The 16,780-nt window shown below is 50.1% G+C and overlaps 1 protein-coding gene across 10 annotated transcripts in view; it reads left to right on the top strand.

Annotated features, from left to right (window-relative positions):
- STYK1 (serine/threonine/tyrosine kinase 1) overlaps positions 1-13,187 on the top strand; it is a 43,755-nt gene extending 30,568 nt beyond the window's left edge. For 8 of the 10 annotated variants that reach the window (XM_077346342.1, XM_077346348.1, XM_077346345.1 and 5 more), the window contains one exon: positions 7,957-13,187. In XM_077346342.1, coding sequence (XP_077202457.1) covers positions 7,957-8,161 — 205 coding nt within the window. In that variant the 3' untranslated portion in view covers positions 8,162-13,187. The remainder of the gene's footprint in view (positions 1-7,956) is intronic. The other 2 variants (XM_077346340.1, XM_077346339.1) reach the window with 1 other exon arrangement.
- Positions 13,188-16,780: the final 3,593 nt, after the last annotated feature.

Genomic DNA, 16,780 nt, shown 5'->3' with positions numbered 1-16,780 from the left:
AATTCTTGGTGTCAGCTCAGATGTCCCTGAAGCAGGATTTCTCAACCAGGGTTTCATGATGGCCCCAGAAGGGTTTCCCAAATGGGTGGGAGTTAAATTTGTTAAACATTGACCAAGTGATATGACCATATATGGTTATGTAGATTCCCCCATGGCCAATGATGGGCCTGGAGAGGGTGGGAAATGGAGGGGCCCTGGGTGGGCATCTACACAGCTATGTTTCCTGACCATATTCTGCTTTACGTGGCCTGGGTCCTACTTATCTGCGGGACCGCTTACCTGCTTATGCCCCCCACAGGGCTCTTCACTCTGCGGGTAGGAACTTGCTGGTTGTCCTAAGCCCCCAGGACATATCCCTGTCCTCAACCAGGGCCAGGGCTTTTTCAGCCCCGGCCCCAACCTGGTGGAACGAGCTCCCAGGTGAGCTGCGAGCCCTGCGGAATTTGCCAGCTTTCCACAGGGCCTGCAAGACGGAGCTCTTCCACCAGGCATATGGTTGAGGCCAGAGCGGTACCCGGAGTTGTCAGCTGAGGATCTCTAGCTGGAATTAACGAAGTTCCTCGCCCCAAGATAGAGAGCGACAGACTCATGCTGAACAAGAGGGGAGGGTAGTAGTAATATTTTATTGTCCACCATTGGATATTATGCTATTGTTCTAATTGTGTTTCGGTGATGATTTTAGGGGATTTTATTGTATTCATGGATTTTGTAAACTGCCGCGGGACATTTGAGAGCGGCGGAATATAAATATAAATAAATATTAAATAAATAAAATGATGCACCACTTCTGGGGTTTCTTGAAGTCTGAAGAATGTTTCAGGGTGTTCTCAACGGTTAAAAAGTTGGAAAAGGCTGCCCTAAAGAATCTGCTCTCCAAACATCAAACTCTTGGTATTTTGGTTAGGAGTGCAGACTGCTAATCTGGCGAACTGGATTTCATTCCCCGCTCCTCCCCCACATACAACCACCTGGGTGACCTTGGGCTCGCCACAACGCTTATAAAGCTGTTCCAACCAAGCAGTAATCTCAGGGCCCTCTCAGCCTCATCTCCCTCACAGGGTGTCTGTTGTGGGGAGAGGAAAGGGAAGGCGAATGGAAGCCGCTTTGAGACTCCTTCGGGTACAGAAAAGCGGCATATAAGAATCAACTCTTCTTCTTCTTCAGTAATCTCAGGGCTCTCTAAGCCTCACCCACCTCACAGGGGGTCTGTTGTGGGGAGAGGAAAGGGAAGGCGATTGGAAACCACTTTGAGACTCCTTCGGGTAGAGAAAAGCGGCATCTAAGAACCAACTCTTCTTCTTCTTCAGTAATCTCAGGGCTCTCTAAGCCTCACCCCCCTCACAGGGTGTCTGTTGTGGGGAGAGGAAAGGGAAGGCGATTGGAAACCACTTTGAGACTCCTTCGGGTAGAGAAAAGCGGCATCTAAGAACCAACTCTTCTTCAGTAATCTCAGGGCTCTCTCAGCCTCACTTCCCTCGCAGGGTGTCTGTTGTGGGAAGAGGAAAGGGAAGGCGACTGTAAGCCACTTTGAGACTCCTTCGGGTAGAGAAAAGCAGTATTTAAGAACCAACTCTTCTTTCTTCCCTTTACAAGAAGTCAGGGCTTTCCTTCATATGTGCCACTTTGTACTCTAACGTTTACAGAAAAAGAAGTAAGTAGGCAAGGGCTGCATTAAATCCAAGCTTTGCCTCTCCGGGAACCCAGGGGCAAGAGGGATACCTTGCCATTTTTCTGTGGGACTATTACAGTCTTGCAGGGGCCAAGGATTTTAGCCTGAAGCACACTTTATGAAAAGGCAGCAACTGAAGCAGCCAGGGCCTGGAGAGAATGGGAGCTAATTTGGGCTGCAGCTGCCTGGCTGGGTGGAGAAGGAAAGGAATACATTAGTAATGCAGGAGGCTCCTGGGAGGTAGAGCTAATGGGGCCTGCAGGAGGATCAGTTGGAAGAGATTTCTTCTTATCTCTTCCTCTTTGCAAAAACTGCTGCCAGTGACTCCCCCAGAGAGCTTAATGCCAAGAAAAGGCATTCCAGTCAGACGCAGCTGGACTCCTGCCTCCACACTTGCGGCAGCTGGACCTCACCAGGGCGTTCAGAGGCAACTGTGCTGAGAGGAAAGCGGAAAACCAGGTCTTTCTAAGGCCCTCTTGGAGGGCTTTGGGAACCTGATGTGTGAGAGGCCTAGAGAAGAGCTGATTAGCACATTTCACACAGTTGTCCTACGGCTCTTCTTCCACACAACAGACACCAGGCAGTCCAGGGATGGGATCTTGACTTGAGGCATGTAATGACACCTGCTGATGGGCAATAGAGGTGGTGGGCTGGCTAGCCAATGGACCATTTTGCTTCAAGTGCTCAGCCTTTTTTGATTTATTTTAATTTATTATTTGATTTATTGACCAGCACTCCTGGGCCAAGCCAGCTTGTAGCAATTTACAATAAACCCCCAGTAAAGCATCAATAAAATACAGTTGTAAATCCCCTGGCAGCATAACCCCATTCAACTCCCTCCCAAGCCACCAGTCCGGTGTGGGCCAGAATAGCCCTCCTCCTGCACACACCACCCGCTCAGCCTCTGGGGGTGCCTCCTGCTCTATATGTTCAGGGCATCCTGAAGAGGGACCCCAGAGCTTCCATAGACTGGCCTCAACAACATGCCTGGTGCTGCCCCCTTCTACCCAGCCCCAGGACCTCCATCTTGGAGGGGTCGAGTTTCAGACAACTCTGCCTGAGTCATCCAGCCGTTGCTTCCAAACAACTGGTAAATGTAACTGGGGGGGAGTCCGGCCGGCCATCCACCAGGAGGTAGAACTGGGTGTCATCCGCAGATTGGTGACAGCCCATCCCAATGCCCCGAACCAGCTGGGCTAGAGGGAACATTTTTTACCATTGAAAAACCCCTGAAACATTCTTCAGGCTTTGTAAAACTCACTCCAGTGGAGAATATGGTTGGGAAGCATAGCTGTGTACATGCCCACCCAGGGCCCGTCATTAACCATGTTGGGAAGGGGGCATGGGTCAACATGACCATATGTGGTCATATCACCAGATAACTCCCACACATTTGGGAAACCCTTCTAGGGGTGTCAAGAAACCCACATTGAGAAAGCCAGTCCTCACTTACTGAGTCATGCTGTGAGCCTCAGCTGAAATAAAGGTAATCAAAATCAGGAACTGAATTTGCCAGTATTTAACATTTACAGTTCCCTGCCCCCATTAAAAAATTGATTACTGCATACGGCGTCCTTCTGCCTGCAAATTGGCACATGGATATATATTATTTCTCAAGTCCATTGCAGACAGATATGGTCCTGCAACCAGGATCTGACCCAAGCTGGTTAAGCTAGCTGTACCTCCCGTAACGAAATGAAGAGATTGTATCCTGCTGGCGACAGGGAAAAGGAGAATGATCTGGTGGCTCCCGCTGGCTGGAGAACCCTGTGCCAGAAGAGCTGGCAGCCTCAACTGTGTACAGCTGCATGAGCAATGATTATGGAAACCACAAACAGTGCCCCTGCCAGCCATCACGGAAATTATAGATGTCATCACAGGAGTTCGTTCTGAAGGTGTCTTTTGTCATTGCAAGTCTGCTGCAGAGCACAGAGCTGGGCTTTAAAATGCTATTCAAGCCCTCATGTTATGAGCTATTTCTCTCTGGTATCGTCTGCATGACGAGTTTTGGAATACAGTTTTGGAGGAGATTCCCACAGCTCTGCCACCTGTTTGCTTTGCAGGTGTGCATTATGTGTGCGTGTTTGTTGACCGACAACAGCAATTCATTCGGCTTGGTTTCCATTGTGTCCTGGTGCTGTAGTTACTGTGCCAGTTTCTCGTGAGATTAAACACAGTTCCAGGGCTGTTAGAATCAAGCAGGTGAGAGAGATTCACTCACTGCAAACAGATGTTTGGGAACGGCTAATCCTTGAGTCACACGTGCAAGGAGATGAGATGGTAGAGACCAGAAGGGGAATAGAGTGGAACATGGAAGTAGATTGCCTGGTAGAAGATTGCCAACTCTATGATTCTATTATTCAGAGTTGGAAGGAATCTCCAGGGATTCAACCCACTGTTCAACCCGCTGCAGAATGCAGGAAACTCACAGCTACCTGCCCACCCACAGGGACCCCAATTCCATGCCCAGATGATGCCCCACTCCCCCCAAAAAAGCAGCATCCCTGACCAGTCTGGCCTGGAGAAAATTCACCTCCCGACCCCAAGTGGCGATTGGCATTTCCCTGGGCATGCAAGAAAGGGCCACAATAGACAAGCACCAACACAATCCTTTCTACCCAACCCCTTACCATCTGCCTAAATTCACAGAATCAGCATTTTTGTAAGGTGGCTACCTGGCCTCTGCTTAAAAACGTCCAAAGAAGGAGAACCTATCACCTTCCAAGGAAGCCTCTTCCACTGAGAAACCGCTCTAACTGTCAGGATCTTCTTCCGAATGTTTAGATGGAATTTTTTTGAATTAATTTCATCCCATTCATTCTGATCTGACCCTCTGGGGCAAGAGAGAACAATTCTGCTCCATCCTCTATATGGCACCCTTTTAAATACTTGAAGATGGTTATCGGATCCCCTCTCAAAAGCTCCCGCCCTGAATAAATCTTTGTTGGCCTTAAAGGTGCCACCGGACTCTGATTTTATTGTGCTCCTTCAGACCAACACGGCTACCCATTTGAAACAACCATCAAAGTTTATACTATTTGAATAACTCAACTAGAGTATATTTTGATAATGATGAAAATAGTATTATCTATAGTTCTTATTAAAAAGACCCAAACGTGACAAGTAATGAATGATCTGAATGAATCTTGTACAAATGGAAAAGGTAGCTTATCTTGTAATCACCAAGGGACTCACAAACATCAAGCTATCAACACCAGAACAATTTATTTTTCCTATTTGAAATTAACCTTTAGTAAAGCAGGGGAGGAAGGTGATAAATGTGGAGGGAGGAAGAGAAGGGGAGCAAACAGGAAGTAGAAGAACAAAACAAATCTTAGACAAACTGGGTGCTTGCTGCTTTGAGTCCTGCGGCTTTCCTACGGATTCTCTGGTTTCCTGCATGCTGGAGGATTAGGAGCTCCCAAGAGTTTTGTTCATAACTTGTGGACAAGTATTCTAGGCTTTGTAAAATGTCAGTAAATCCAGATTTTTTAATTTATTTTATTTTATTATTTTATTTACTAGTCCACCACTCCCAGCCAAGCTGGCTCATGCCAGGTTATAGGACACACATTAAAATACCCCACAATAAACCCCCAATAAAATGAAATCATCCCTCCCTGGTGGCGAAAATAACCTCCCTCACCCTCTATTTCCCCCAAAGCCCCTGCCTCAGAGCATGGATGGTAATCAGACAGTAATTGGGGAGTAGCAGATGTTCTAGCCAATTCGGGGGGGGGGGCTAGATCTAATTGCCCTGGCCCTGCCCAAGGACCTGGCGGAAGAGCTCCGTCTTGCAGGCCCTGTGGAACGGGGAAAGCTCCGATAGCTCTCCCGGAAGCTCAATCCAACAGGGGAGGGCAGAACTGAAAAGGCCCTGGCCTGGGTTATGGCCAGGCATACCTCTCATGGGCCAGGGAACACCAACAAGTTTTCACCCGCAGAGCGAAGAGCCCTGCGGGTGGCAGAGAGGATAGGCAGTCCTGCAGATATGTGGGGCCCAGACTACGGATGGCCTTAAAGGTCAATCCCAGAACCTTGAACCTCTGATTGTGGATTATGAATCCCAGTGATTGTGGATTTGTACATGAGTTTTGTTACAAAATAAATTTAAAGTAGTATCAAACTGCAGTTTTTTGGAGCCTTAGGATACAATTCATGTTAGGACAAACCTCTGTTTGTTCACTGTGGGTAGAAACAGGGCTTGTTTACCTTCGTTTTCCTGATATTCTGAGTTTATTCACTGGTAGGTTCCTGTTTCTTGCGAAGGGGGGCTGTCTGATATTTTGAAGAAGATCTGGCTTTTTGTCCCCCACTTTTTACTACCCGAAGGAGTCTCAAAGCAGTTTACAATTGCCTACCCTTCCAACCCCACAACAACCCCACAACAAACACGTGGTGAATTGTGAGGCCGAGAAAGCTCTGAGAGAACTTTGACTGGCCCAAGTAGCTTTATTGCTACTGCACGTTTAAATGGCAGGGGGGTATGCTGGAACTAAACCTGTGTGATTTCAAATCAACCATGCAGCCTTTCTCAGCATTTTTACCATTGAGAAACCCCAGAAACATTCTTAAGGCTTCAAGAAACCCCAGAAGTGGGACAATCGCACAGAATGTGTTTGTGCAGCAGAGTTGCATACACACCCGCCCCTTCCCACCCTCTCTAGGCCCCTCATTGGCCATTGGAAAGAGCTGGTCAAGATGACCATATATGATCATACTTTTAAAATAGATAAAAAATTAATTAAACCCATGCAGGAAACCCCAGGGTGCAACCCCAGGGTTTCCCAAAACCCTGGTTGAGAAAGCCAACATTAGAGGGAGGATCCGTATTTCATGTGAGGAACAGAAACTCCAGTTTACTGTAATGGCCAAATGCTGCAGGCATCCGGCTAAACGAGACCTTCTCCCCATGCAAATGGTACCATTTTGAATCCTGATTTGACATTGTGCCTGTCTATTTGCAGGCTGGACACGAGCTGGTATAATATTAAATCAGCCACTTGAGGGTGCAAAATGCACATGGAACAGGAAGAAGAGAGAAGTGAGGAAAATAAGAATGGGGGGAAATTTCCAACTACTGGCATCTTAATTTTATTATTGATATTATGATTAGATTTCTAAACCACCTCTCTCCCATAGGGCTTGAGGGGGTTCACAGCTTATTAAAGATACATGCATATATACTTTATTAACATTTCCATCATAAAAATTAATCACTAAAATCCTAAAACCTATTATCTACCTGGGGACTAATTTTAACTATCTAACTACCTTCCCCCCTACACACACACACACACTTCTTAATTTCCTGATGAGAGAGGACCTTCAGCTGGAGGTGAACTGTAATCATAGTTGCTTGAGATGTCTCTTAAAAGACTGGAGACACATTTCAGTATATAAGAAGGAAACCTGGCAGCAGAGGATGAATTTAAACACTCCGCAGCGTAGCCTGTCAGTATCAGAGGAAAGAGAATTCCATCTAACCCCGGGGCAAATGTCTGCTTCCTAAATCCAGGCTATCGTCTCATTGCAGAAATCCTCTAAACATAAAATGTGTGTGTGTGTGGGGGGGAATAATTCAGAAATAACAATGCGAAGCCTTTGAAAAGAAGAGGTCTTTTCGAAGAGACTTATCTGGTAATAGAACCTGCTCATGCTCATGTTCTGCCTATTCGGATTCACTTCTGAAAGCCATCGGAGAAGAGTTTATCTGAGAAACAATCTCACAAAACAGAACTGCGAGGCAAAGTGCTTTCTTGCCTGCTCTGTGGATGGAGGAAAATCCATATTGGTCTAGGCCAGAGGCGGCCAAACTGTGGCTCTCCAGATGTCCCTGGAATACAATTACCATGAGCCCCTGCCAGTACCAAGAGCCAGCTTGGTGTAGTGGTTAGGAGTGCAGCCAGCTGGGTGACCTTGGGCTCGCCACGGCACTGATAAAACTGTTCTGACCGAGCAGTGATCTCAGGGCTCTCTCAGCCTCACCCACCCCACAGGGGGTCTGTTGTGGGGAGAGGAAAGGGAAGGTGATTGTAAGCCGCTCTGAGCCTCCTTCGGGTAAGGAAAAGCAGCATATAAGAACCAACTCTTCACATATGCATTGGTTGGGAATCCACTTTTTGGGATTACACTACATTGGAAGATGTAGCGAGAGCAGAGCTGGGAGGAGGCGGGAGGCTGACGGCATCGTTTAAAACCCCATTTAGAAGACCAGTTCTGCCTCATTTGAGCTGTAATCTGTGGTGATGTAATACCAGACCCCAAAAATCCCCTTTCTTTGCCAGGTACGGCATCATGAAGGAATGCTGGTGCTGGACTCCAACGGACCGCCTGTCTCCCACAGAGCTGATCTGGCGGATACAAAGAGCCATTGAGACCAGCAACGATCAGGCCGTCCTTCAGGTTCCCGAGCTGGTGGTCCCAGAGCTGTACGCAGACGTTGCCGGAATTGACCTTGGAGACCTTGCCATTGACTACACGGTGTTCTGAGAGATGCCCCTTGACAGGACAGCAAAAATGTTGAAAACACAGGGATCCGGAGTCTCCGAAATGCAGGTCTCGTAACCGATCCGTGCTTCTCGGAAAAGGAGCAGTGCCTCGCACCATCAAGACAGCATCGCTAGAGAAGGAACTGAAGATGGAGTTGTGCCTTTTTTGCTTTATCTGTAAAAAAATAATGATGGGAGGAGCTATGCTTGATTCTGGGAGACAGCCTGATTCTAGCCCTGTCTTGTTGTACATCCCCCCCCCTTCTGCTCCTTGGGAATAGTTTCCTAACAATGGCGACATTCAGAAAAGGAACGCCTCATTCCCTTTGCCTCTCCGGTTGCCTGCCTGCCTGCCTGCCTGGTGTCAAAGTGTGGATGGTAAGCTCTTCAAGACAGAGACCGTCTCGCACCAGGTACACTGATGGGGCTGCCTTCTTCGTGGTGGCTGCTAGATCTTCTCCGAAAGGCACGCAAGCATAGCATTCACTTGACTGCACATTGTCTGGGAGGAATCGATGTGATGGTATCTACTCTCTGTTCAGAGGCCAGTTATAAGCTCATTTCAAATCCACTCAAATGCTGGTAGAGACACACATTGCTTGTGCAGACCGAGAGTAAAAGGAAGCGTGTGGTTTGAGATAAAGTGGAGGTGATGCCTGAGGGACAGAGCCGATTCCAACCAAATTGGATGGTTCTCCCTTGGGTTGATTTCACAGTCTTTCCCCAGACTTCCTTTCCTTCTGCCAATTATTCCCTCCCTTTCTTTGGCTGAAAATGGGTATCCTTTGGAAACATCCACATATATACAGAATAGAACGTTGCAAAATAGAGAGAGAATAGAATTCTGTCCAGGAAAGAGTGTGGTAGAAACTGTGCTGCACTCAGGAAGGAAAGCAAGAAGGGCCCATTCCGCACGTGTCAGATAATGCACTTTCGATGCATTTTAGAGGTAGCACATTAAAAGTGCATTATCCACTGTGTGCACATAGAAAGTGCATGATCCAATGTGTGCAGAATGGTCCAAGGTTAATAGGGTGATTGCACAATGTAATTATTTCTATATTTAACCTTGTTATTGAAAGAGATGCCTTATGCTGTGTTTCAGTTCAGAGGCATGGAGCCAGCCATTTAGGGCTGCCAGGATGGGAGGGTTGGGAGATTTGGAGATGGAACCTGGAAAAGACTGAGATCTCAGTCCACTCTCCCCCGCAGCCCTTTTCTCCAGGGGAACTGAGCTCTGCAATCTGCAGAGGAGCTGGAATTCCAGGGGATCCCCAGGCCCCACCTGGAGGCTGGCATCCCTGACCCTCAGTGGGGTCCAAGGCCACAGAGTCCCCCTCCCAAGCAGCCCTTTCCTCCAGGGGAACTGATCTCTGCAGTCTGGCGAGGAGCTGGAATTCCATGGGATCCCCAGGCCCCACCTGGAGGGTGGCATCCCCAAGCCCACCCTCCCAAACAGCCCTTTCCTCCAGGGGAACTGTTCTCTGCAGTCTGGAGATGGGCTGGAATTCCAGGGGATCCCCAGGCCCCACCTGGAGGCTGGCATCCCTCCGTCCCCCTCCCAAGCAGCCCTTTCCTCCAGGGGAACTGATCTCTGCAGTCTGGCGAGGAGCTGGAATTCCATGGGATCCCCAGGCCCCACCTGGAGGGTGGCATCCCCAAGCCCACCCTCCCAAACAGCCCTTTCCTCCAGGGGAACTGTTCTCTGTAGTCTGGAGATGAGCTGGAATTCCATGGGATCCCCAGGCCCCACCTGGAGGGTGGCATCCCCAAGCCCACCCTCCCAAACAGCCCTTTCCTCCAGGGGAACTGTTCTCTGTAGTCTGGAGATGAGCTGGAATTCCATGGGATCCCCAGGCCCCACCTGGAGGGTGGCATCCCCAAGCCCACCCTCCCAAACAGCCCTTTCCTCCAGGGGAACTGTTCTCTGCAGTCTGGAGATGGGCTGGAATTCCAGGGGATCCCCAGGCCCCACCTGGAGGCTGGCATCCCTGACCCTCAGTGGAGTCAAAAGCCACAGAGTCCCCCCTCCCAAGCAGCCCTTTTCTCCAGGGGAACTGATCTCTTTAGTCTGGAGAGGAGCTGTCATTCCAGGGGATCCCCAGGCCCCACCTGGAGGCTGGCATCCCTGAGTCCCCCCTCCCAAGCAGCCCTTTCCTCCAGGGGAACTGATCTCTGCAATCTGGCGAGGAGCTGGAATTCCATGGGATCCCCAGGCCCCACCTGGAGGCTGGCATCCCCAAGCCCACCCTCCCAAACAGCCCTTTCCTCCAGGGGAACTGATCTCTGCAGTCTGGAGAGGAGCTGGAATTCCAGGGGATCCCCAGGCCCCACCTGGAGGCTGGCATCCCTACGCAGCCTCATCTGAAGCCTTCCCTCGGGCTCAGGTGCTTTCTTCCCAGGGGCACTGGAGGAGAGTGGTGGGGTAGCACAGGCCACATTAATTAAGTGATGCTGGATGGCACCACTTTCAGCTGACATGTCCACACCTGGCTCTTTTCTGCGGGCAACACGTCACCCATGTCCTTGTGAATTCCATTTCTGCTCCTCTCTGTGCAACTCCCCATGGCAGCCACGGGGTCCCTCATACCATCTCAGTCGGTCATCTGTCCACGATGCCGTGAATCCTCTCTGTGCCCTCCAAGTCCCACACAGTCAAAGCAAGCAGCCGAAATACATCTGGAGAGAGATTTGAGATGAGGGATGGGCCCACCGTTAGGTGCAGATGCCCTGAAGCCTACAACCCTGCTGACAGAGGACACACCTCCTGCCCGTGCCCAGGGCTGCCAAGAGCCCCCATGACCCCTTGTCAGAACCAAATATGACTGGCTCACTGCTAGCCTCCATGAATAGAATAGTAATTGATAGGGAGGGAAGAAACATTAAGGCAGCCCTTCTCCACCCCCTGAAACCTTCTTCAGGCTTCGAGAGACCCCAGAAGTGGCTCAATCATGCAGAAGATGGCGGGGAAGCAGAGCTGCGGACACGCCCACCCAGGGCCCCTCCCCTTCAGGCCCATCCAGCGGTTTTGGGAGCAGGGAGGTCAACATGACCACATGGTCATATCACCAAGTAAACTAACATTTAAAAAATATATTAAAAATTAATTAACTGCCCCCCATTTGGGAAACCCCTTCAGGGCCATCAAGAAACCCCCGGGCTTCATAAAACCCTGGCTGAGAAAGCCTGTGTGAAGGGGAATGGGCAGCAGGATTGTTAGAGTCTGTTAACTTCTGTTCAGTCCATGAGTCAAGGAAGCCGGGGCCACTGGGAGTTCAACCAGCGCTTTATTGTGATCTCAGCAGGACATTACAAGAGGCAAAACTGAACGGAGAAATCCTCAAAAAAACCCTCAATTTCTGTCCATTAGCCGGCAATGGATCTTCCCGCCAGTTTCTGTTTAAACTGACTGGATCCAGCAGACGGGATCTAGCCGCACCTTGGTCCATGACACCTCCTGCTTCAATCCTGCCTCGGACCTCAGGCTCGGTCGTTGCCACAACCACAACGACTCCTATGCACACCGCACACTGCACAAGCAATGGTGCACGACCCTCCCCCGGCGTCGCTTTCTAATGACCCCCCCCCCAGCGCACGTCCCCATTAAACGAGATGAGAGAAGCCTGGCCGAAATCAGCCCTCTGGTGCCCTTGGCCAGACCGACTCGCTTTGCTGATTAGAGCTCGTAGGCGTGTTGTTTTTTGCAACGGGCACCCGCCGGTGTGTTTCTCAGCAAGCCCTTTCTTCTTCCCCACAAGCATCTGTTTTCCGAAACAAAGAACAAGTCCCGGCAGGTGATCAGAGGCCTCCACCTGACTGACTTTAGGCAGCGACTCTCAGCTCTGGATAGTGAAATCCCAGCGTCTCCAGTTCTCCCCTCCTGCAGTTGCCTCCTTGAACAGAGAAAACACCAAAGCAGGAGAGAAAAGAGAGACCGTCGTGCCCTCTTAGCCCAGCCAGACAGTAAGATTTCTGATTTTTAAAAGTTCAAGCACGTTCTCTGTTCCTAGGCCTTGCTCCAGATAGCCGGATCCAGCCCCGTTAACTCAAAGTGTGGCTGCGGTGGGGTTTAAAGGTAAAGGTATCCCCTGTGCAAGCACCGGGTCATGTCTGCCCCTTGGGGTGACACCCTCCAGCATTTTCATGGCAGACTCAATACGGGGTGGTTTGCCAGTGCCTTCCCCAGTCATTACCCTTTACCCCCCAGCAAGCTGGGTACTCATTTGACCGACCTCGGAAGGATGGAAGGCTGAGTCAACCTTGAGCCGGCTGCTGGGATTGAACTCCCAGCCTCATGGGCAGAGCTTTCAGACGGCTGCCTTACCACTCTGCGCCACAAGAGTCTCCGCGGTGGGGATTACTTGCATGTAAACGTACCCTCGAGGACTGCTGCCTTAGGTTCCTTCCCCCACTTTTTCCTCCCTGATTACCACCCCCCCCCCAGTTCTATGGGGCTTCCATCCTTTCCCAGTCACCAGCATCAAATCCCCCTCCCCAAACTAAAATCCCCCTCAGTTATCCTCCCTCAGATCTAGGGGTTGCCAACTTCTACCAGCCCCTCCTCCAGGGCATCTCACGGCAGTTTAGAAATGCAGGAACAAACTAGGGAGAAGTGCTTGCTCGGCTTTGTCAGACGCTCCCTTGCTGCTTTCTGTAGCTCAGGTTGCCGTCAAAGGCACAGGTGCAAAGCAGCCCTCTTTCTTGGGGGTCAGTTGTAAACCGACCTGGAACTCTCACCCGCTCTTTAGGCTCCAATCATTTTCCTGTGATGCGCATTCCGAGTGAGGGCCTGGGAACCTTTCCCCCACCCCAGCATCACAATGGGAGCCTTAACAGTCTTGGCAGGGTTTGCATAATCAAGGAGAGCACAGCACCAGGATGCTTAAAGAATAAAACAAGTTTTATTTATGAAGAGAAGCAACTGTGTGTGTGTGTATAAAGACTTAGCTGTCTAGCTTTCTGCAGTCATCCTTCTGTTGTTCAACTGCTGTTCTGGAGGCAAGCAAGGAGGAAGTACCCTCCTGTTGAGCCAATCAGGAGATAATTTGAAAATCACAAATTTCCTCTCCTATGCTAAATATGCATCTCCTCCAAACCCCCCCCCTTGCAGGACACCCTTTATATTTGGCTCAGTTACGCACACTACAGATCTTGCATAGTCCAGTAAACAGCAGGGTTGCCAGGTCCCCTCACTGCTGGCCCCTCACAGTGGAAAGGGAAGGGGTGGGGTTGCCAGACCGGCTGAGAAACTCCTGGAGATTTTGGGAAGGTGCCCATTGAGGACAGGGACCCCAAGTGGAGTTCAGTGCCAAAGAGTACCAGAGCAGAGAACCAATCTCTGTAGTCTGTAGATGAACTGTAATTCCAGGGAATCCCCAGGTCTCACCTGGAGGTTGGCATCCCTACTTAACAGCCCTGCCCCCCTCCAGCATAGTCTTCTCTGGGGCATGAGATCATTGAAAAGGGTTTGCTCTCTCCAGAATTCAACTTTTTTGGTAGCTTGTGAGCAGGACTAGATTAGCTCCTGAGCCCAAGGAAACAGTGCAGAAAAGCTGTTGCCTTTCCCTCCTCCCTGAGAGATAATTCGATACAAGCATAACCCTAACCAGGGACAGCACCTTGCGTGAGGTGCCAGCTGTACCAGCTGTTTTGGGACGGGGGTCCCAGGCGGGCATATCTGATTCATCCCTGGACCTCTCACCTGATGGCTGACCTCTCCTCATCCTTGATCAGAGATGCAGCAAAGAGACTCAATGCAACTTCCTTTCTGCAGCAAATTGGGTGACATAAGAATGTAAGAGAAGCCATGTTGGGTCAGGCCAGTGGGCCAAATAGTCCCACACAGTGGCCAGAACCAGGTGCCACCAGGAGGTCCACCAGTGGGGCCAGAATGCCTCATCAGTTCTGGCCCCAGGGTGCTTTGTCCTACCCCCTGGTTTCCACAAGTATTTTTGTGCCGGTAGATTTCACATGGGTTCGTTCATGTTTCCAGTTTCCCCCCAGTTCTTTTGAGACCCCCCGTCACCCTGACCTTTTCCTGGAAGCTGATTTTCAGGCACCTTTCCCCTGATGTGTGACGTCTCTGTCGGTTTTCTTTCTCTAATCTACCTCCATCCCATTTTGTGATCACTGGACGGTTATTGTCATCGAACCACTCCCTCCCCTCCTCTGCTGTTTGGTTTTGGTTTTGATATATTTTAATATATATATATAATTTTTGTATTGAAATACTAGCCTTCAAGCTAGTATTCATGGATGCAATGGGTGCTAGTGGGGTGCACCTCCAGAGGGGGCAGCCGGTGGCAGACCTACCATAGTCACGGTGGGCACAATGGGTCGGCGGGCGGTTGGAAAGCACATGGCATCCGAGCGAGGCGTTTCGGTGGCGGCCAGCAAACGCCCCCGTAGCTGGTCGGGCTGCCACACATCGGGGGAGGTGGCGGCTCTGCTGCTGGCTGGGCCACCATGCCTGCTAGCGGACGGACCGATCAGCGGCGAAGCACGGAGCGAGACGGGCCAAGTGCCTCGCGGGCAGCTCCTGGAGTCGGGGGCTCCAGGGACCGGATGAATCCAGGCCAGGCCCATCCGGATTGGCCCGTGCAGGTGGAAGCGCAGGCCAGACACCCGGAGGTGTCCCAGTCAGTGCTCCACCCAGAGTGGCTTTTCACAAATATTAAGGCAAAAAGCGGCTAAGATGGGGGTAGCATTGTAATGACAGGCTTTGTGGGTTCTCTGGATATCTGGGTTTCATTCCGTTAAAGAAGTAAGTCTGTATCTCAGCCTTTCTCAACCTTTTTACCGTTGAGAAACCTCTGAAACATTCTTTGAGCTTCAAGAAGCCCCAGAAATGGTGCGATCGTGCAGAATAAGGTCGGGAAGCATCGCTGTGGACACGCCCACCCGAAGCCCCTCCCCTTCCCACCTCCTCCAGGCCCATCATGGGCAATTTGGGGGTCAACATGACCATATATGGTCACGTTGTTGTTAGGTGCGAAGTCGTGTCCGACCCATTGCGACCCCACGGACAATGATCCTCCAGGCCTTCCTGTCCTCTCCCATTCCCCGGAGTCCATTTAAGTTTGCGCCTACTGCTTCAGTGACTCCATCCAGCCACCTCATTCTCTGTCGTCCCCTTCTTCTTTTGCCCTCAATCGCTCCCAGCATTAGGCTCTTCTCCAGAGAGTCCTTCCTTCTCATGAGGTGGCCAAAGTATTTGAGTTTCATCTTCAGGATCTGGCCTTCTAAGGAGCAGTCAGGGCTGATCTCCTCTAGGACTGACTGGTTTGTTCGCCTTGCAGTCCAAGGGACTTGCAAGAGTCTTCTCCAGCACCAGAGTTCAAAAGCCTCAATTCTTTGACGCTCGGCCTTCCTTATGGTCCAACTTTCGCAGCCATACATTGCAACTGGGAAGACCATAGCCTTGACTAGACACACTTTTGTTGGCAGGGTGATGTCTCTGCTCTTTAGGATGCTGTCTAGGGTGTAAGCTGCATGGAGCTTTTATTGCACTTCCAGGTCAATTCAGTCCCTGCCTTCTACACGGAATGTGACTTCCGTTTTGAATTGGGGCGATTTAAATATTCACTCTGCAACAGAAATGATTGATCCGGAGTGACCCTACCTTTTCTTCGCGATTTCCTGGAGTGCTTTTAACCCTGGATAAATTTAAAATCGCATTCCTAAATCGTGCAGCTGTTTGTGTTTCCCTGAACGAAACGCTGCCGAGCCTCCAATTGGTGAGGGAGTCTGTTCAAATGCTTCCGGTTACGAAACTTTCCTCCCAAGATGTATTACTTCTCTTTGTTTCCCTCTGGAATTTGTTTCCCTCTGGATTTGGCTCTTCTCTGAGAAGCTGCCGGCTAGCTGGCTTTCGTTTTTCTTTTTTAATGAACGTTATTGCAAACTCGGGGAGGGGGTGGGGTTTACCTTCCAGTATCTGCAATTTAGACAAGCCTCCTATTTCAAAAGGACGCTGCAAGCTTTCCCTGTGAGATGGATCAAATTCCCTGTAAGTCCCAGAGTGAGAGGCTGGCATTAGCATGAGAAAGAAAGCACAAGGAGCCGGCAGCTGATTCTCCACCGGCAGTCAAAGGGAGGAGAACTCCCCCGCCCTCCCCGAATCAAGTGCAGAGCACTTTCTGTTTCAGATGGGGGGGGGGGAATAATCAGGAAGACCCGAGCTCAAATCGATCTGAATTCAACAGGACTAAATAAAGTAAGTGCAGATTCAGCCTAGATTTGCCATAGCTTTCCTCCCCTGGAGCAAGCGTCTTTTAATTTCTTTGCTGCAGTCCCCACCTGCAGTGATCTTGGAGCCCAGGAAAATAAAATATGGTCATATCACCTGATAAATGTTTAACAAATTTTTAAAATATATTAAACATTAATTAACTCCCACCCATTTGGGACACCCTTCCAGCGCTGTGAAGAAACCCCCGGGTTTGATGAAACCCTGGTTGAGAAAGCCTGCTCTGTTGATTTAAGCATGTACAAAAAATAAAAGGGAGGGGGTTTGTTGTGATGCTGCAGCTGACGCCAACCACGATTCCAGCACCCTGCCTTGGAAATATTATTTGGGGCTCATGCGGAAGAAAATGAACTGACTCCAGAACTGTGAAAA

Source organism: Paroedura picta, chromosome 7, assembly GCF_049243985.1.
Source record: "Paroedura picta isolate Pp20150507F chromosome 7, Ppicta_v3.0, whole genome shotgun sequence".
In the NCBI taxonomy this organism is placed as follows: domain Eukaryota; kingdom Metazoa; phylum Chordata; class Lepidosauria; order Squamata; family Gekkonidae; genus Paroedura; species Paroedura picta.
Note: the sequence above shows the minus strand (reverse complement) of the source record. Positions and strands in the feature narration are given on the sequence as shown.